Raw genomic sequence first — 21,925 nt, forward strand, 5'->3', positions numbered from 1 at the left:
CAACCGCATAATCACTTGCGTCACACATGATTTCAAAAGGTTGTGACCAATCAGGTGATCGCAATATTGGTGCTTGGGAAAGTTGTCCCTTTAGATTTTGAAAGGATTTCATACACGATTCATCAAAAGAAAATGGTGCGTCTTTAGAGAGCAAATTGCATAAAGGTTTTGAAATCGCACTAAAATTTTTGATGAATCGTCTATAAAAACCTGCATGTCCAAGAAAAGATCTCACGCCTTTGACATTTGTGGGAGGTGGTAGTAAGGAAATGAGTTGTACTTTGGCATGGTCAACTTCAAATCCTCTTTCAGAGACAACATGCCCAAGTACAACTCCTTCTTTAACCATGAAATGACTTTTCTCCCAACTTAAAACCAAGTTTGTCTCCGTGCAACGTTTCAAAACTTTTACCAATTGTTGGAGACATGTGTCAAATGTTGATCCAAAAATAGAGAAATCATCCATAAAAATTTCCAAGGACTCCCCGACCATGTCTGAAAAAATACTAGTCATTAATCTTTGAAAAGTGGCAGGGGCATTACATAATCCGAATGGCATTCGTCGGAATGCGAAAGTACCATAGGGACATGTAAAAGTAGTCTTGGCTTGGTCTTCAGGATGTATAGGTATTTGATTGTATCCAGAATACCCATCCAGAAAACAATAAAACTTTTGACCTGATAATTTCTCTATTATTTGGTCAATGAAAGGTAAAGGAAAATGGTCTTTTAAAGTGGCAGTATTTAATTTGCGATAATCAATACAAACCCGCCACCCGGTTACCGGCCGAGTGGTTATCTTTTCACCACTTGAAGTTTCTACGATCGTGATGCCAGCTTTCTTTGGAACGGTTTGCGTTGGGCTAACCCATCCACTGTCAGAGATTGGGTAGATGATTCCGGCGTCTAACCATTTTAACACTTCTTTCTTCACGACTTCCCTCATATTAGGGTTCGATCTTCTTTGCGTCTCTCTTGATGGTTTTGTCGACGGTTCGGTAATGATTCTATGCATGCAAACTGCTGGGCTTATTCCCTTAAGATCGGCAATTGTCCATCCAACTGCGGCTTTGTATGTGTTAAGCACCTTCAGTAATGCTTGTTCTTGTTCCTCTGTCAAATCTGATGCAATGATCACCGGAAGCGTTTGATTTTCTCCTAAAAAGGCATATTTCAAATGCTTCGGTAACAACTTCAATTCCAATGCTGGTGGTTCTTCCAATGATGGCTTTATCTTTAAATCAATTGAATCTGGGAGATCATCAAAATTATTTGACCAAGTTGACGTGCGACCATGGATAGCATTCAGAAACTCTTTTTGATCTTCAATTGTTTGAGATCTGTCACTGTCACAAAAAACATCCTCCAAATCATTGGTTATGTCCAGGAGCATATTTGCGGTATGCTCGTGAACACAATCCCCGATGGTGTCTATCATAAAGCAATCATTATGATCTGGAGAGTTAGCGTTCGGTTCAAAGGCTTGTAGTCTCAACTTGCGGTTGCCAAAAGTCACGTCAATTGCACCATCTCGACAACTAATTTGAGCATTTATAGTTGCTAAAAAGGGACGACCGAGAATGACATTTTGTTGTTTGTCCTTGAAGTGTTTTTCAGAGTCCATAACTATGAAGTCAACTGGGTAATAAAAATCTTCCACCTTGACTATGACATCAGGCAACATCCCCCGTGGTAATTTAAGTGACAAATCGGCCATTGACACAGTAATGTTAGTTGGTTGCAATGGGCCAAGGTCATATTTATCATATAAACTACCAGGAAGGACATTGATACTTGCTCCAAGATCAAGAAGTGCCTTTTTGATTTTTATGTTTCCAATTTCAATTGTAATTAAAGGTGCTCCAGGATCTTTTAATTTGGGTGGAAGTATTCCTGTCAAAGCGGCACTAACATGTGCTGTACCGTTTGATTTTGTTGGAATTCGGTGACGTCTCTTTTGAGTACATAAATCTTTGAGGAATTTAGCATAAGCCGGAATTTGCTTAATGGCATCGATAAGTGGGATGTTAATTTTGACTTGTCGAAAAGTTTCCCAAATATCATCATTTTTTTAAAAACTTGTTTTTCTGGGTTTTTCAAAGCTGTTGGGTAAGGGGTGGTATTTGTCTCCACATGTCCTTCCCCAACTTTAGATTGTTCCGACTCATGCAATTTTCCTTTCAATTTATGTTCTCGTTCAATTGGTGTTTTGAGAGTCTTTTCACTTTCATTATCAGAAGATACATAATCCTCCACCAAAACCTCATCAGGATTTTTTAATGAGTTTGGTGTAGGCTTATGCACTTGATTATCATATGATTTACCACTACGCAAAATACTTACCTCATTTACATGTGCGTTGTTGTTGGTGTTGGTGGTGGTGGTGTTGCTAGTTGAAGCGCTTGAGTGTTGAGGATTTACTTGCGTGGTGCCTGGAAGGTTGCCAGGTGGTCGCCGATTTATTTGCTCTGCTATTTGTCCCAATTGCTTCTCAAGTATTGAAATTGATTTGGAGTTAATTTCATTTTGCTTGAGACTTTCCTTCATCATGTTCATCAATTGTTCCATTTGCTTATCATGGTATGGTTCACTTGTCTTTCCATGATTTGCTTGAGAAGAAACCGGCCCATGATGTTGATTTTGACTGGATTGGCCCGAATTGTTGTTGCTGACCTTGTTGCCTTGCCAGTTTGGGTTGAAGTTGTTGTTGTTGTTCCGCCAATTTGAACTTGAATTGTTGTTGTTCCTCCATCGGTCATTGTTGCTTTGGTTGTTGAATTGATTGTGTTGTTGTTGTGGTCTATAGAAATTTCGCCTTTCTTCATTCAAATCAGCCTGATCACCGGAAGAATAAAAGACTTCTTCAACTTTATCATTGCTTTGAGCGAACATGTTCCCTTTTCTGCAGTCTTTAGCCTTGTGTGGTCCTTCACATAAACTGCAAACAGTTTGAACATTAGATTGAGGGTTTTGTTTGAGTTGACTGATTTCAGTTGTCAGTTTCCGCATTTGGGAAAGGACTTCAGTCAGCACTTCATCGGTTTGATGTACACTCTCAAATTTAAGTTGTTTGTTTTTTGTTGCCACGATATTGGACCGAATGAGCGGGACTGCCATTCATTGCCATTTCATCTATGAGTTCATACGTTTCTTCTGGTGTTTTGTTCCTTATGGAACCTCCGGCAGCTGCATGGAGTGATTGTTGTGTATGAATGTCCAAACTATTAAAGAATGTTTGGACCTGCCTCCACATAGGTAGCTCATGATGTGGGCATCTTTGGAGTAGCTCTCGGTATCTTTCCCATGCTTCGTATAGCGATTCGCCATCTTCAGCTTGAAATGAAAGGATTTCATTGATCATCATGTTTGTCTTTGATGGTGGAAAGTACTTGGTTAGGAATTTGTCAGCCAAGTCTTCCCAAGTGGTGATGGATTCGGCGGGTAATGTTGAGAACCACCTCTTGGCACGGCCTCGTAGAGAGAAAGGAAAGAGGCGTAGTCGGATTGCATCTTCAGTTACTCCATCCATCTTGAACATGTCACAAATGTCCAAGAAACTAGTGATGTGTGTATTGGGGTCACTATCGGGTGCGCCATCGAATTGCGCACTATTTTGCACCATTTGGATCACATGCATCTTGATCTCAAAAGTTGTAGCTCCTACTTCAGGTCGTTTAATGCATGATTTGGTCCCGTCAAGTGAGGGTCGTGCAAAATCTCCCATGGTTTTTCGGTCTGTCATCTTGTCGTCGGTTTTGTTGCCTTCTTCAAAAATTAAGGCGCGGTGAGTAACACGATTTCTTCTTGCCGCTCTTTCGATTTCTGAGTTAAAAAGCAATGGAGAGGATCGTCTCGAATAACGAGTATGCATGCACAACAAAAAAAATACAAACGCGTAAAAGGAATTTAACAATTATAAATAAAGACTATAAGAATCAAATAATTTTTTTTTTATATGTATTTTTTATTTTTTTATATATATTTTCGAAGTAAAAAAAAAAATCAAATAAACAAATTTTTTTTTTTATTTTTTTTTATATAAATTTTCGAAATTATACTTGAAAATCAAAAAAAAAAAAAAAAATTGTAAATTTTTTTTTTTTTTTTAATTGTATATATATATTCGAAAATTATACTAAAAATAAAAAAAAAATATATCAAATAAACAACTAAAAAGAAAATGTGAAAATTTTTTTTTTTATCAAAAATTTTGTTTTTAATTTTTTTATAAATTTTTTTTTTTAATTTAAAATAAAAAAATAAATAACTAAATATTAAGCGCAATAGCTCCCCGGCAACGGCGCCAAAATTTGACGAGCGGTCGTTGTCGCGTCAAAAATAAACCTTATTTCCACTAATCTAGCGAGTGGTAAGTAAGGGTCGGATCCAGAGGAGCTTATGGTTAATAGTTTAGTTACTATTTTGATTTAACGATAAAGAAATAATGATTAATTTGAGATTTATAAATATGATGACAAACAAAAATATATGATTGTAATTCAATTAAAAACAATGATCGCTTCCGGTTTCAGAATTAATAATTATATGAATTAGAAATGAGTGTTATTAATTTTTCATAGTCGATTCAATTAAAGTCTAAGTCCAAAATAGAAAATAAGTGTAACCGCACCCTCCGTCCTACACACCGCTATTGGTTGATTTGGCACGGTGGGGAGATCACTTAAAAGTATTTTAAACTTGGAATAATTAATTGATAAATGAATAAAATAAGTGTAACGATTTTATAATGTTAAAAACATAAACAAAATCCACAAATAATATTCAACAAATTCAAATGTTCACACCCAAAAATAATACAATAAGTAAGAATTAAAACCTACTCCCGGTTGCGATCACGAGAGGATTTAGCCGCGCATTGTAGACTTATACAAACTCATATTTGTATTCTTGAATTCTTGATGTCTTGATCTTGAATCTTGAAAAGTCTTGAATCTTTGATGGCTTGAATTCTTTGAAAAAGAAAGGAATTTGGAAGACTAAAATGCTTCCAAAAAAATATAGAAATTTCCTAAAGAAGGTGGTGGTATGAAAGTAGGTTGGTATAAGAGGTATAAGAGATATATGAGGTGTGTAAGAATGTAAGAGGGTGTGTTGAAATGGTGATTTTGAGGTGGTATTTATAGTGAATTTTTGGAAAATTAAATATCAAAAAGAATGAAATAAAGCTAGGAATATTAAGCTTTTAGATTGGATCTAAGATCCAATCTAAATCTCATGAAAAAGAATTCAAAAGAATTAAAAAGATGGAATTATTGGGTTTTGTTGGGAAGAATTTGGGTTTAAAATAGGAAAAGTGGTGAAAAAGTGGTTAAAATTGGTTGGAAAGTGTTTAAAAGATAGGAAAACCCGTAGGTTCAGCACATGGCACAAGTACTTGGAGCTGGCATCAAAACGACGTCGTTTAGGGCTAATTCTCGCGGATCCAGATCGGGTCGGAATCCGGGTCGACACGCGGGTCGACACGCGGATCTTCTGTGAGACGTAACGAATATCGGGTCGGGTCGGAGCTGGGTCGAAGTCGGATGCGGATCGGATCAGGTGACGTCACGGATGACGTCATCGACGGATAAAAGCGCGGATCCAACCCGGGTCGGACCCGGGTATGGATCGGTAATTATCGGATCTGTTTCTGAGGTAAAATGGATCACGGGTCGGGGCGGATTGGGTCTCGGATCTTCGGATCTGGGTCGCGAGCTTTTGGCTTCTGGGTTTGGGCTCCGGGTTTGGGCTCCGGGTTTGGGCTGATTCCGAGATTTTATTTTATATTTTTTTTTTCTTTTTTCTTTTTTTTCAATTTAAATTAAATTAAATTAATTTAATTAATATAAATTATTTAGAAATTAAATAATTAATTCCCAATAATTTATTTTAATTAAACCTCATTAATTAATTTAAATTCTTTTTATTTTTATTAAAAAAAACATGATTTTTATATATTATTTTTAATTTGATTTTATTAAAAAATACATTTAATTAAATTAAATTATTTAGAAAATAATAAAATTATTATTTCCTAAATAAATCATTTTAATTAAATTATAATTATTTTAAAAATACAATTTTTCATTTTTTTATTTTGTTTTCTCGTCTTTCCAAACCCGAACATCTTCAATTCTTTTGTTTTCAATCTTGATTTCTCTTCGTGTAATTCCTTGAACTTCTTTTTGCATCTTTTTGTACCATTTTCATCATATTTACCACCTACAAACATAATTCAAATACATGTCAAAGTAGCACCATTCTTAGATAAAATCGGTTATTTTACATAAATTATAGTATATTAAGCGTGATGTAAAATATACCGATCAATGTGCCCTTAGGATGTCGGGTTTCCGGGGATGGTAACGAATGATTTCGAGGACGAAATCGAATTTAAGTGGGGGAGAGTTGTAACACCCCATTTTTCAAGTAACTTAAAATTCCTCCCTTGAATGTGAATTATGTCATTTGTAGTCCCTTGAGTTGAAGGGTAAAGCCATTAGAAGCCTAAGGACTAAGGTTGCAACTTTGGGGATCAAAAGAGTACACTAAGCGTACATAAGATATGCTGAGCGTACTAGGCGCACCCTAGTACGCTGGGCGTACTCACGTCAGGTGGAAACCCTAATATTTAGGGTTTATGTGCTATATAAACAACCTTATAAGCTAATAACCCTCCCTTACCTCAGTCTCCACTATTTAGAGCCATTTTCCCCAAACCCTAATCATTTCCTTGAGTGTGTGAGCTTATACAGTGTATTTTGAGTAGTAGAAGAAGAAGGTGTTGCATCAAGGTGTTGGAGAAGGAGATCAAGCTTGTAGATCTGAAGTTGTTTGGTGCCCTAGAAGCTCCAGAAGGTAAAAAGCTTCAAACTTTATGCTTGCATGAGATAGATCTAACTATTCCAGCCTTATGGAACCATTCTTGTCCAAAAAGTCCAAAAATTGGTGCAATATGTGATTTGGACAAGATAAGTTGTCCTTTTAGACCCTTTAAGAGGTCCTAAGTGATAAAAATGAGGTCCCCGTAGCTTAAGTTGTCCCATGCATGAAGTAGAAAGGTCTTAATGGATTAAGACCATGGATTAAGAGCTTTCTCGACGTCCAAAGTAGTAAAGTTCAAGACTTTATGGCTCTAAGACACTTTTGGTTGATGGATCTGAAATATGGGCTTAAGTGCTTAAGCCATTAAGCACTTATTAGGGTTTTGGCAAAACCCTACATACGCCCAACGTAAGTTCTGTACGCCCAGAGTACTGAGTCAACCACCCCGATGGTGGTCAACATCAGGAAGAGTACGCCCAGCGTACCAGAGGAGTACGCCCCGCGTACGTCCTCTGTTGGGCCATTAACAGATTAGGCTTTGGGATTGGGCCACTTTTGGACTAATTGGACTTGGGCCTTGTTGGGCCCTCTGAATAATTGAAGTTGGGCCAGTTTTTATAAGGGATCCTATAATAAGGCCCAATTAGGAAGTTAGGCCCAAATTAGGAAATTTGGGCCATTAATGGGCTTTGGATATATGGGCTTTTAAGATCATGGATTTGGAAATTGGGCCTTGGCCTAATAAAGAGAAAGGACAAAATGGATTATGTGGACCCTTAGTCAAGATTAATATTCCATGTATTGACATAGTGTTTATTATTTGGATTGTTCGGGAGTTTTGGTGAGACAACGATTCGAGAGTTCGATTCATCAGTTGAGATCGACATTGCGAGGTGAGTTATCCTCACTATATAAACAGGGTCTAAGGCACCAATGCCGGCCCTTATCGGATTTGTATCCGGGTTATTGCATGATATGCTTATTGATTTACATCCTGGTAGTTAGGATGGTGATATGCTTAGTGACATGGTTAGGTCGGTATCCGGGTATTTAGGATGATGCTATGTTAGTGACCGGTTAGGTCTGTATCCTGGTTATAGGATGTTACTATGCTTGATGATCTGTTAGATTGGTTTGACTGTTATATATGCTAGCGTATGATATTATGTGCACATGTTTGTTTGAATGGGGAATGGATTGAGGCAGGTCCTATTTCGTGCTGTAGGCCAAGATACCCAGGGCGGTCCGGATAGACTACAGACCCTAGAGGGTATGTCAGTCAGACCGAAGGCCCGGAGAGCGGTCCAGATAGGCTATAGACCCTGTGAGGCGGTCCAGACGTGCCGAAGGCTCGGAGAGCAGTCCAGATAGGTTGTAGGCATGCGAGGCGGTCCAGTCAGGCCGAAGGCTCATTATACATGCTGGTTGCTTATATGTTATTGATATCTTTTATGGCGTTGGTATTTTGGGGGTAACTCACTAAGCCTTCGAGCTTACATTTATCGATTATTGTTTAAGGTACTTCGGATGATCGCGGGAAGGCGAAGGCGTGACCGTACACTTCCTCGATTTATGATTATGATTTTCTGGAACTCTGATATGATACTATTTTGAAAAATAATTGTAATAACTTAATGATTTTAAATATTTTAAAAAGTTCAAATTTGACATGATTTTTGTGGATGTTACAGTCTTATATTTTGATTTTTATAAAACGAAAACAAACTCTCACCAAATTATTAAATAAGCAGAGGAGAACCCGCGAAACTCAGGTTGTACTTGTGTTGACAAGTGGTAAAGCAGACCATCAATTCATATCAAGTAGCTTGTAAAAAGCTTTAATTGGATTTCGTGAGAAGAAAACCAACTCTCACCAATACCGGTCCAATAAGCGTTGGGGACCTAAGAAATTTAGGTGAACTTGTAAAAACAAGTTAATAAGCCGTCAATTTAAGAAATTTGGACTTCGTAAATGGAAGTCCAACTCCCATCAACATATCGAATAGGCGATAAGGAACCCACCAAAGCAACTAAATCCCAACTAAATGGGAACAAGAAACATCAACCAAGAGATTTGAAACCCATCACAAAATTTAATGTAAATGCGTCTTAAGCTTAAAGATCAAATAAATAATTTAAAATTTGGGGTAAAAATAGACTTTTTTTTAATCAGTTAATGATAGCAAGATGAGCACTAAACACATCCCCAAACTTTAAACATTGTTCGTCTCGAACAATAAAAAGAATTAACAATTACCCGAAAAATATTCCCTAATGGCATGTCATCTCCATATGATATGAATTTCTTTTAAATGCAAAACGCCGATGGTTGATTTCTCATCTGGTTCATCTCGATCACCAACTAACCAAAAAAAGGGTTACACAGTTAACAAATTCATTAGAACAAACAAAACACTTAAAATGAACTAAATAAATCAATACAAAAACGAAAATAAATGATATTTTTTATATTTTTTGTTTTTTTTTTAATTTTAAATTTTTTTAGTTTTTAATTAATTTTTTTGAATATCAGTTGAACCAAATCACTGTCCAACTGGTTTTAGGTGAAACACAATCACGTCCTCTTTTTCATCTCCAAAGTAATGTTTCACTCACTGACCATTCACCATAAATCTTTGTCCATATTTCTCATTTATCATCTGTAATACACCTCCTGAGCAATCTTTGGCAGTCTAAAAAGGACCAGACCATCTTGACTTCAATTTTCTAGGAAACAACTTCAATCTTGAATAGAAGAGTAACACCAATCTCCATATAGAAAATTCTCTTTTCAAAATCTTCTGATCGTGCCATTTCTTAACTTTTCCTTTTGAATTTTGACATTCTCATATGCTTGCAATCTGAATTATTCAAGGTCGAACAAACTGCTCCATTCTTTTCTTCCCAGCTGACTTCAGATCTAGATTCAATTCTATTAAAGCCCAAGAAGATTTGTGTTTTAGTTCTAGTGGCAAGTGACATGCTTTCTAGAACACTAGATGATATGGAAATGTCCCCAAACTTGTTCTATAAGGAGTCCTATAAGCCTACAAAGTGCCATCTAACTTTGATGCCTAGTCTCGTCTTGATCCATTTACCACCTTTTCAAGAATGGTATTTAGTTGCTTGTTATTGGCTTCGGCAAGTCTGTTTCTTTAAGGATGATATGTTGTGGCCACTCGGTACTTTATTTGGTACTTGGCTAAATCAACACCCAACATTCTACTGCAAAAATGAGTACCTTCATCACTAATGATTTCCCTTGGAGTGCCAAATCTAGCAAAAACCTGCTTCTTCAAGAAATTGATTACAGTTCTCACATCATTTCTCACGCATGTACAACTTCAACCCATTTTGAAACCTAATCTCCATCAATTAAGATATACATCTTACCATCATACGACACAAAAGGGTCCCATGAAGTCAATCCCCTAAACATCGAACAACTATACTTCTATATTACTTAGTGGCGTCTCGTGTCTTCTTTCAATGTCCCAAGTCCTCTGACATCTATCACATCTTTTTAAAAATTCATGTGCGTATCTAAATAGGCCAGGCGAATAGAATGATGAATGGAAAACATGTATTGCAGTCTTCTCTCCTTGGAAATGTCCTCTATACTATGAATTGTGACATTTTTCAAGAATTTTCTTTTGGTCTATTTCTGGAATACACCTCCTTTACATCTTATCAACACTTCTTCCAAAAAAATAAGGCTCATCCCAAAAATAGAACTTTGCGGCATACATTAGCTTCTTCTTTTGATGCCAATCAAGATTTTCAGGAAACACACTGCCTACTAAGTAATTCACAATGTTGGGGTACAACATATATTCTCCGACCACTCTTAGGATTCTCTCGTTAGGAAAGTTATCTTGAATCACATGCTGATCATTGGTTGTACTTCCACCTTCCAACCTTCAAAAGTGATCAACAACTACATTTTCAACTCCTTTTTTATCTCACACCACTAGATTAAACTCTTGTAATGAAAGTATCCCCCCAATCAACCTCAGCTTAGCATCCTTTTTCGCCATCAATTACCTGATTGTTACATGATATGTATACATAATCACCTTTGCACCAATTAGATATGACATGTGATGGATTAAGGTGTCTAAGATCTTAACTAAATTGGTATAATCTTAGTGAATAAAAGTAAAATCCTTTCTGGGTTGCCCTCAATAACTAAAAATAGCTAGAAATTACTTTAGGAGAGAGACAAATTACCTGTTAATTTATTATATGACTAATAAATTAATTAGAAATAGTTGGAATTAATTACTTATTAATCAGAATTAATCTGGATTTAATTGTAATTAATTAAAAGTACATGAGCTGAATTGTAATTGGTCATAATTGAACAAGGAAAGACAATTCTAGAATCACCCATTGTATGGACGATTTTAGGGAGGGTTTTAGGATATCTGGAAGCCTCTTATAGTTGATAAGGATAACTTTCTTGAATAGGTAAAATCTTATTATTTTATTATATAAATCAGGGTTTATCCTGGAGATCCCCTAGCTATAAATACCTTCCCTTGGGCATCAATTTTCATGGTTCTCACTTCCCACAAGGTGGATTATGATTTTCACAAGTTACATTCTCTTTCCTCTTGATTTCTAGTGTTCTAGGGTTTTCGGTGTGAACCATTAACGACATCCACTCTATTGGTGCTTGCTTTCCAAAGGAGATTCAAAGAAAGTTATTTGCATTATTCGATTTTTGAAAAAGGTATGTAATCTATCTTTGTATTTTTTGATTTACATAGGTTAGAAATTTGTTTCATAAGTATGTTGCTATAACTTGAGAAAATTCCATAGACTTCTAGGTTGCATGTACCCATAATATGATTATGATTCCGCTGCGTAAATATTCTTTTATGTAACCTAGAAAACCCATCAGTGGTATCAGCGCCTAGGATTTTATATTATTTGTGTATATATGAAACTCGAAATCGATACCTTAAAAACCGAAAAAAAAACATGTCAATCGTACGATGCAATGAGCTTTTGGCTGCAATAGGTTTTCGGGATTTACTTGCCTTTTTCGAATTGTAGGATAAATATTAGAACTTAATTGGTATTTTATTTAATTAAAATATGACATTTAGGATAGATAATTAGATAACCCTAATTCGAAAATTGAGGAAGTATAAAACGACTTAATATTATTTAATTATAAGATTAATTAACATAAATCCTTAAACGATTTGATATAGTTAAATAAACGTTTAATTAAAAGATAAATATTGAATCTGAATTGGTTTGAATATTAATTAATTAAAAGTTATTTAAGTTAATTGAATTTAAACCTTGTATTCTTAAAAGTTTAATAATACACCCTTACATATATTTATAAGTGTATATTATATTATATGTAAAATATTAAGTCGGTCGAATCAAGATTATGCCTCATTCATGAAGCCACAGTATAAGAGAGGTATAAAGAAACGACTTATAAAATGACCGCTGAATGATTTTCCTTTTCACTCAACGCTTCTTTATGTGGTGGATTGTTGTTAGCCGAAAGGGTTCTGATAGGACATTAATCATGTTAAAAGAATAACATATAAGTACTATAACATATATTAAAATCCCACTGTAGTTACTTAGAAAAATTGTGAAAGTGTATGCTAATCCATGCAAATGCATATTGTTTCTTTATGAGTTGTTAGTGGAGCGTGCGTCGTTAACCGGTACACTAATTTTGGACTACAAAGTTGAAATGATGAGATAACTTGAGTTTATAATTGTGGATAGAGCGTGTGTGTTTAACTGACATGTTAATGTGAGATCATAAATGAGAACAAGGGTGTCTAGCGGGTTTGCATGGTTATTGACATCTTGTTTCTGATTCTCGGTATCCTAGTAACAAATTGAAGAGCATAATCCAAGATTAACACACCATTGATTGTTTTATTAATCTCAAGAGTTCTAGGAGTTTCACTGTAAATGAAATTGGTAAAATGCCTTAGTTACCAAAAATAGATTCGTGATATGATTACGACATCCCTCTTCATATTACAAATCGAAAATATGGATCCTTGTCTTAATTTAAATATGGGTTAATAATTAAGGATTGAATCGACTTCTTTAATCTCTATCTCTCTCTCTCTCTCTCATGTTAGATTGAAATCATATCCCACCTCCTCACGCACTTTCGAATTATAGCTTCCATATGTTCTTCATCGGGAATAACTCATTTGTTATGTCATCTTCCTCATAAGGAAAGATGTCCTCGATGAGTATATCCTTCAAATAAAAAATGTGTCAACTTTAAAAAGTTGTTATTCCCATAAACATGTAGATTTGTCAAATAAGGTCTCTTGCATCATTATTTCTATGTCCTTGATGTTTTAAAGGATCTTTTATGAGCATGTGAACATATGAAATGAATTTGCAATTGCGTGAAATGTTTCACCAAAAGGCAAGGAAAGAGTGATTTGAAGATCGTGAAAAGTTCCTATTTGAGTACAAGCTAAAGGAGAGGGTTTTGTATGTGATCACAGAGAGCTACATAGATTGACTCGAGAATCTCAATATTGCCCTTGACAAGATCTTTTTCAGTAGATCTTGTGATTCACTACTAGAAGACATGCCTTTAATGACACACAAACCACGACACACACTGATTTATGTTATGTAAAAGAGAGTAACCTTAAAATAGTGTCATCTCTCCAAAAATTTTAAGGATTTAGGTCACGCATTATTGCATGCCCTTAAATTAGTGTCTCAAGAAAAAAAATTAAAAACACAAAGGGCGCTTTATCTTAAATGCGCGTCCTCTATACTTGTTGCTTTATAATTTTAACGCGCGTTGAGTAGATAATGGGGGAAAACAAAATCCCCAAAATTTAGAAAACCCGCCTTGTTCTTTTCTACCTTCTTTTTATCTTTCATATTCGCAATAGACTCTCCCCTCTTGTTTCTCTATTGTGAGAAGTGACGGAAATAAGGGAGACTGGGATGGATCTGCCGGTGATGATGAACATAAGTGCTTTCTGGTGAATTTTGGAGATGGTGTTGTTGATTTCGATGGTGGTGTCGGAGTACATGCGTGAATCCTTAGCAACAAGGAATCAAATCCACCTTTTTTCTTCTCAGTATCGAAAATTAGGTTTAAATGGGTGAAATCCATATCTTTGATACTTATGTTTACATCTCGATTTTGGATTGCTAAGACAAGAACAATAAGAGAGTCAACAATGGGAATCATCAGAAATCTGAGTTATGACCTGCTTCAGTTCTTCAATTATCAAGGTAATGAGCTTCTTCTTCTTCTCTTCCCCCAAACCCTAAGCGTTTTCTGGTGATTCTTTTTTAATTTTTATTAAAGTGATCCGCCTAAAATGATTAACATTTGACAGATCCAGAAAATCCATCTGTTCTTATTTATTAGTTTATATTAGTTATTAAGATATACATGTTGTTATTGCTACTTGCAGGTTTATGCCACTATGTCTCCTAATGTGAACATAGTTAATATTGGATTTACTGCAACCGAGTCTTATACAAACATCAAAACTACATCTATCTTGTGACTAGTACTGTGTGTGTTTTGCAGGCATGATTATAATAGTAAATATAGTTCATTCTTTTTATTTAATCAAGAATTTCATTCAAGTATTCTTATGGTTGTGATCAAAGGCGTATCAAGAAAAAAACTTGTCCTGCATAGCATATGGGGATATGCTAAAACTTGAATAAAGTTCAAAGGAGACTATCGAAAGGAGGGCTTGGAACTGTTAATTACTCATTTTAATTAAATTGTGATAAACTAGAATTTATATTGTAATATAACCACTGTTTTCTATACTTATAAACAGGTATTTTCATTGTCATTTACACATTCATTATTCTTTTCTCTTCTCTTCTCTTCAATATACTAAACAAAGAGGAATACATCCCTTTTCTACGATTATTTTTCTAATGTCTTGTACATGCTATCAAGTATCAAATAGTTTGGTTTTGGTATGCTGTATATACCACTACCTGGTTCATTTAATGTTCCAGTGCAAAAACATTGGAAGTTAATCTTATTATTACTACTCCTACTAAGGATTTATTAGTAAAAGGGTGGTTACCTGACCATGGTTAATTGGAAATTTGCAGGAGATCCATGAAGTGCTAGAATTTTCTGGTGATAATGAAGGGGGACATTGTAGTGGTGTTGATTATGATGACATATGCGGAATTGATTAGATCTAATGAATCATCATACAAATCATGAACACATGGAGTAAATAAATCTGGTTTAAGCTCTCATTAGTTTTTGATAAAAAGAGTACAAATAGGTATTGCTATTTCTCTCTCTAAAACTACTGCCCTCCCAAAATGATCAGTACATAAATGAGTGTCACTCACTTCATATTTATAGGAAAGACAACTCATTACACAATATAAGAGGTTAAACAAAAATACATCCAAGCGTGACTTTGCACCCTATCATTCTCCCCCTCAAAGTTAGGATTGGATGCCCCAGCTTCAATATGTAACGAGCTCGCGCGATCAAGACCAACTCCCCCTCAAAGTAATATCGGTCTTTAAATCCGCAAATGAATACCCGAAGCTTCGAATACCCACTCTTCATTCTCCCCTTTTTTATAATAAAATATGATTATAAAACCCATTAAGGGGGAGAAGCGCCCGAGGAATAATATTCACAAAACTCCCCCTTGATGTGTGCCATAAATGAAACCACGAAAAACTTGCATGGAAAAACAAACACGAAAAAGTTATGTAAAAATTCCAATTTTGTGAAAATTTTCAACTTTTGGGTGGGAGTTGCAAGAATTTCCATAATCCAGGTAAAACTTAAACTTTCAGAATTCTGCAGGGACCCGTTGTGCCAAATACAGTCTAACATGAGAAACACTCCCCCAATTGCGAAATTGGGTATAAAGCGTTAAGTCGCATTAACTGGAGGGGCTCAAAACGAAACTTCTTCCCATTCCTTCTAAATATCGAAATTATACCCCAAAGTCAAAACTGGGTATCAAGTGTGACTTTGGATAAAGGTACATGGACTAAATTTGAAATATTGTTCATGTTCTTCTTCACTTCGTTATACAGATAACGAATGGTGAATTTGACCATATCAAAAGTCAAAATCGAAACAACATCCCTTCGCTTTTTATCTCAACTATTCGTTAACGAATCATGTATAGCCCTCGATAGAAAAAAATGAAGCACGAATGATCATTGATAACGAAGAACGAATCCAAGGCTTCACTTTTAACAAATTTCCATCGACAATGAAATCGATTGTACGCCCATCGACATAGTACCATCGACCATCGAGTCCAAACCATATCAAAGTCAAACCTTCCATTTCGAAGTCAGGTATTCGAACTCGATTCTCAGACCCATTCGATTCTTCAAACCAGTTGAGCCATAGCGAACTGATTCGTCTAAACTCATTAACCAAAATCGAAACTTCAATCCATGACCACCTGTTGCGAACTCAAAAACACTGCTTTCATTCCATATTCGTTTAACCAACATCAGGTGAAATCGAGTTCGATTTCAACCGTTTGCAATTCACAGTCTTCGCCTTTTCATCTATCGATATCATTCAAATCGAATTCTAAGCATGATTCCAGGTCTTCGTTATCAAGTCTTCCTAATCAAAATCAAAATCAATAAGCCTTCCCCCTTCAAAATCAACAATTAACCCTTCAAAATCGATCCTTCGAAACCAGATTACAACCATTGGCATCCTTCCAAAATTCAACTCAATTCAATTTCCTCAATTCGTTTCCAAATGTGAACTGAATAACAACTTCAATCTATTTCACTTTGTTCTAAACACAACGGAATCAACTTCCCAACACCAAATCGAACTAAAAGTTGATTCGAACAACTGCTTCGACCAAGAACATTAGTCAAAATTGATTTCGACCCTACGCAACCACAGTTATTTCTAATTCGAATTCAAAACTTCAAAATCTCATGTTGTTCGACTTCAAAACCTTGTACAAACCGATTTCGAACATAAATCCAATTATCAACAAAAAATTTGATTTTCAATTTCAAACAACATCAGTTAAACTAAACGAAGGCAGTTTCGATTTCAATACCTGCCAATCCACTATGAATCCAAAATCAAAAGATCTTGATTTTGATTCCAACATAGTTTTCGACATGATCTCAATCAACGAATCATTATGAAAATCGAGTTTAATTTGTTCAACATTGATTTGCCCATATGTGAACGACAATAGAACTATGGAATCGAACGAATGAACAGAAAGAAAAAAATGAGTTGGGTTTAATAAAAGTATTCCACGAACAATACTTCGATTTCTTTTTGGGCTCAATTAAATGTGTAGATGAATAGGAATGGACTCGGAATTTTTGGAAAATGATTTGATATTTGTTTGGGCTTGACCTGAAAAAAATAATTGGATCAACAATGGGGTAGAAACGGATTTGATCCAATGAGACAAAACGATGAAAAATGAAAAACGCAAAGTACGAATCGAATTCAAGAACGCTTTGGAATCCATCTGAGAATTTGAGATACCTTTTTGACGATCTGAGTTCCATTTGCAACGAACGAATCAAATTTTAAAGATCTTGGTTCTTTTGTTGGAACAAGAAAATATCCTATTTGAACATTGTACCACCCACGATGTGTGTTGTACAACTCGTTCTTCGTGTTCTTCAACGATCTAAGAACATCTTCACAAGAACCATCAACACTTTTGGGTTTTGACTTCAAATTCAATGCAACACTTGGAGATTGTTGCTTTGGAACCCAAATTTGCTTCACGGATTTCGGCTTCACAACAACATTTGACAATTTTTGTGAATAAACCCACTTGTTCTTACATTTAATCTTCTTCTTCTTTTTCTTTCTCATCATTTTACATCTTGAAGATTTGATTTCAAGAACCACTTTATTCTTGAAAACTTCAACTTTGCAAGTTTGAATCATATCTTTTGGAGTTTGATACTTGTGAATTTCTTGGATTGATGGCTTTCGATAAAGAATCATTTCTTCAAACGAATCACATTAACACAAAATATCATCGGTTTGAACTCCACTCGAGTAAAAAACTTTTTCATCTTCATGAGAATCAACTTGAATCTTCTTGTCATGAACTTCAAGAACATGCATAACATCACATTGAACTCCATAGTCTTGAACTTCAACAAACTTAAGAGCATGAAGATCACTTGGGTTTTCAATAAGAGATATGTATTTCTTATTAAATAAATCTCTTTCTTCTCCTTCCTTTTGATTTTCACTACGTGTTAATATGGACAAGGTGATTTGAATCAAACAATCAATCTTCCCAAGCGGTTGAAATATCAATCTTCCATGACCATCTTTCAAACCTCCATAAGAAACCAAAGTTTCCCATGTAATCAATCTGACTTTCAGCAATAACCCGTAGAATTGATTTTCGTTGACTTTGCATTTGACATCTTCAATGATCACAACCCAATAATCATAATGCAAATACACCATGATCACAAAAAATTGAAAATTTTCTAGAGAGAGAAAGTGACACAAACAAGTATTCTAGAGAGAGAAAATCGAATTATGGATCAAATCAAGGAAAAATTTGTTTTCTAGAACATAAAGACTCTCTAAACACGCAGATCAAAACACAATGAAGAATCACCAAATGAAGAATGTCATCATGGATCAATTCTTGATCAAATCAAGAACACTCGATCTGATACCAATTGTAGCGGTGTTGATTATGATGACTTATATAGAAGTGATTATGTCACACCCCCGAACCGGAACGGCGGAAACATCCGGGGGCGGATGGCGTCATGTACATTATCATAACAATTGAATAATAGAGATCAAAGCATTACAACCATCATATTGATAATTTAATATTTACATTGGGTTTGATTCATTGTTTGTTTGACTCCAAAAACATACGACAAAAATATAAGACGTGACACTACTACGCTCCATCTTCACAAATCCTGTGTGGGTACCTGTCTACTAATTTTCCCGAGAATACAAGTGGTTTTGAAAAACTGTCAACATTTAAGTTGCTGAGTTCATAAGCATTTTGTATGCGAAAGATATGCCATTGTTCCTTGAAAATGATAGTGTGTTCTTCCAGAAAATCCAATATTTTCTTTTTATAGTGAACTGTAGTCTTAGGAACCCTAAGACTGAAAAGGTATAAGTATTGTTGTACTCTGAAGTAGTATAATGTAGTTTTATATATTTATAAAACCATTTGAATGCATGTTTCCAGAGATGAAAACTGTATTGTACTGGAAAATAATGTATTGTAGTTTTATTTAAATAAAACCATTTGAATGTATGTATGTATTTGTAAACCAAATGTATTGTTAATACCCCTTGTGAGTTATTATAACCATGCTAATGACCTAGTTGGCATGCTACGACGTTCTTCAGACGTTGGAAGGTGTCACACCCCCAACCCAGAACGACGGAAACATTCGGGGGTGGAGGACTTCATGAATAGTATCACAATAATGCATAATAGTAATCAAAGTACAAGAACAACCATTGTGTTTACAAAGTTAAAAGTTTTACAACTATGTTCAAAGCATAATGTATATGAACTCAAAAGTACAAGTTTAAAAGACACGAGTTTATAGATCTATGTCTTCACAAAAGTTGTGGTTGTACCTGTATTACTGTTTCAATACAGAGAAAACATACTTTTATGGTTTTATGAGAACTAAACTACATTTTACAAATTCATAGTACAGAAAGTATCACACATTTTGCTTACAAGTTAACATAGCAGAAAATATAGGATTTTCTGGGAAAAACATGTTTATTTTATCAATGAACAAGAAAACAAATTTCAGTTGCAAACATACTTATGAAATCACCAACTTCATTGTTGACACATTTTCAAAATCTACTTGTATTCTCAGGGAAACAGTAACACAGGTACAACCACAACTGTTGTGAAGACGGAGATCTATAAACTCGTGTCTTTTGAACTAGTACTTTTGAGTTCATATACATTATGCTTTGAACACAGTTGTAAAACTTTTCACTTTGTAAAGACAATGGTTGTTGTTGTACTTTGATTACTATTATGCATTGTTGTGATACTATACATGAAGTCCTCCACCCCCGAATGTTTCCGCCGTTCTAGTTTGGCGGTGTGACAGATTGGTATCAGAGCATTGTTTATAGTGAACTAAGTATATCAACCTATAAAAGATATCCAAACTATAAATGTTATGGGGCTGAAGCGCTCTGACTACAAGTATACTTTTAAAATTTAAGTATTTTATAAGAAGTATACTAACATGCATATATTCAGGAAACTATGTCACAGTAAGAACAATACAAAAGTATTTGGATGTTGGACACTACAGTTAAACCTGGACAGTTATGTAATCATATATGGGATCAATATAGCCTGATCAACTATATTTATTTGAGATATGACCAACATGTGTTTGGGAGTGATAGTGGTGTTGCAACAAGTCTAAAACTTACCTAAGTGCCAGAAGAACTCTAGAATCCAACATAAAAGATAAAATACCTATATGAGTATTTTATGATACAAGAACAACAAGATACAAGAGAGTTATCCTTACTAGAAACAAACATGTGAAAACAAAAGAAACATTATTGGTAGAGCTATAAATATTAAGTGTATATCACAATTATATATAGTTAAGGTTTTATAGACTTAGAATATGTGATCTAGCTTTATTTCCTGTTCCTTGTTTGGTTGTGGATTTAGAGCAGGATCATTTAATCGAAGGTTTATTATACCCAAGTTATATATAATTAGTATACACTTTGTAGTTATAGAAGTACCCAATACAAGTCATGTTATACAAAATACATTAACTGTTAAATATAAGTTTCTTATACGGAAACTTGAATTTGTTTATTTTAACTTATCAAATCTATTAGATGTCTCTTATCTCCCTATTCTCGCATAGATAACATGGCTGGTTTTCATCTACCGGGAGATTCGTATTTTCCCAATCAAGGGAATGGGGGATGGCTCAATGCTGAACCATATGATGATCCTGCAGACCCAATAGAAGAGGATTTTCCTGAAGATTCTGACTCAGAATCAGGAGCCTATAACCCACCTCAAGTTGCCCAAAATCCCAATCCTTGACAAAACTTTCATGGTCCTACACCTCAGTGGGCATGACCTGAGCAGGGTCAGAACCATCCTTATAATGGAGATTGAAGCTTTTACAATCTTGACGAAGGAGGCTCAGCAGACATAGCCTTTCCCATGTTAGTTCGTCGGGTTGCGCGTAACGTTGAACAAGGAAGATATGCTATTGACGGAGTCGTGCAACTTAGTGCTACCACAAGATTTAACACAGTCCGTACTTCACAACCTGATTAGAGACCATGAGACAACCAAGAATATTACCGAAACCTTATGAAGGGAACTAGCGGCAAGTCGAACTGAAGGGAACTAGCGGCAAGTCGAACAGAATGTGATCACCAACTTGGAACTCCAACGGTTTTTGTCGTGTATCCGCATAACTCTTTTGTCGATCCCTAGATGCTTTCAATCGTTCCCTAATTTGGACGATCTTCTCTGTTTTCTCCCTTATGATCTCAGGGCCGGTGAGAGTGCTGTTAGGAACTTGCCTCCTTGCTAGTTGCGTGTCACCCACTTCGGCCCAGCACAGAGGTGATCTGCACTTGCTTCCGTAGAAGGCTTCGAATGGCGCGACTTTGATGCTAGTGTGATAGTTGTTATTGTATTAGAATTTGATGAGTGGTAAATGGGTATACAGAGCTTTACAAAATTCTATCACACAAGCTCTCAACATGTCTTCCATCGTCTGAATGGTTCTCGCACTTTTCCCGTCAGTCTGCGGATGGTACGCTCTACTCATGTCGAGTTTGGTTCCCAAGGACTTTTGTAGTGATTTCCAAAACCGTGAGGTAAATCTACTATCTCTATCGGAGATAATGGATATTGGCACACCATGCAATCGTATGATCTCTTTAATGTACGTCCTGGTTAGCTTCTCCATCTTGTCGGTCTCTTTTATTGGTAGGAAGTGCGTGAATTTGATCAACCTGTCAACGATTACCCAAATGGTGTCAAGACCACCCGTTGTCTTAGGCAACTTGGTTTTGAAA

At 35.5% G+C, this 21,925-nt stretch overlaps 1 protein-coding gene across 1 annotated transcript; it reads right to left on the reverse strand.

Moving 5' to 3' along the window:
- Positions 1-3,061: 3,061 nt before the first annotated feature.
- On the reverse strand, positions 3,062-3,724 carry LOC145127351 (uncharacterized). Its single transcript, XM_079062566.1, has one exon. It carries the CDS (start codon positions 3,722-3,724, stop codon positions 3,062-3,064), a length of 663 nt encoding a protein of 220 aa, XP_078918692.1.
- Between the last annotated feature and the right edge of the window lie 18,201 nt (positions 3,725-21,925).

This window comes from Lactuca virosa, chromosome 7 (genome assembly GCF_052849685.1).
Source record: "Lactuca virosa cultivar CGN04683 chromosome 7, Lactuca_virosa_CGN04683_v6, whole genome shotgun sequence".
NCBI classification, from domain to species: Eukaryota; Viridiplantae; Streptophyta; class Magnoliopsida; order Asterales; family Asteraceae; genus Lactuca; species Lactuca virosa.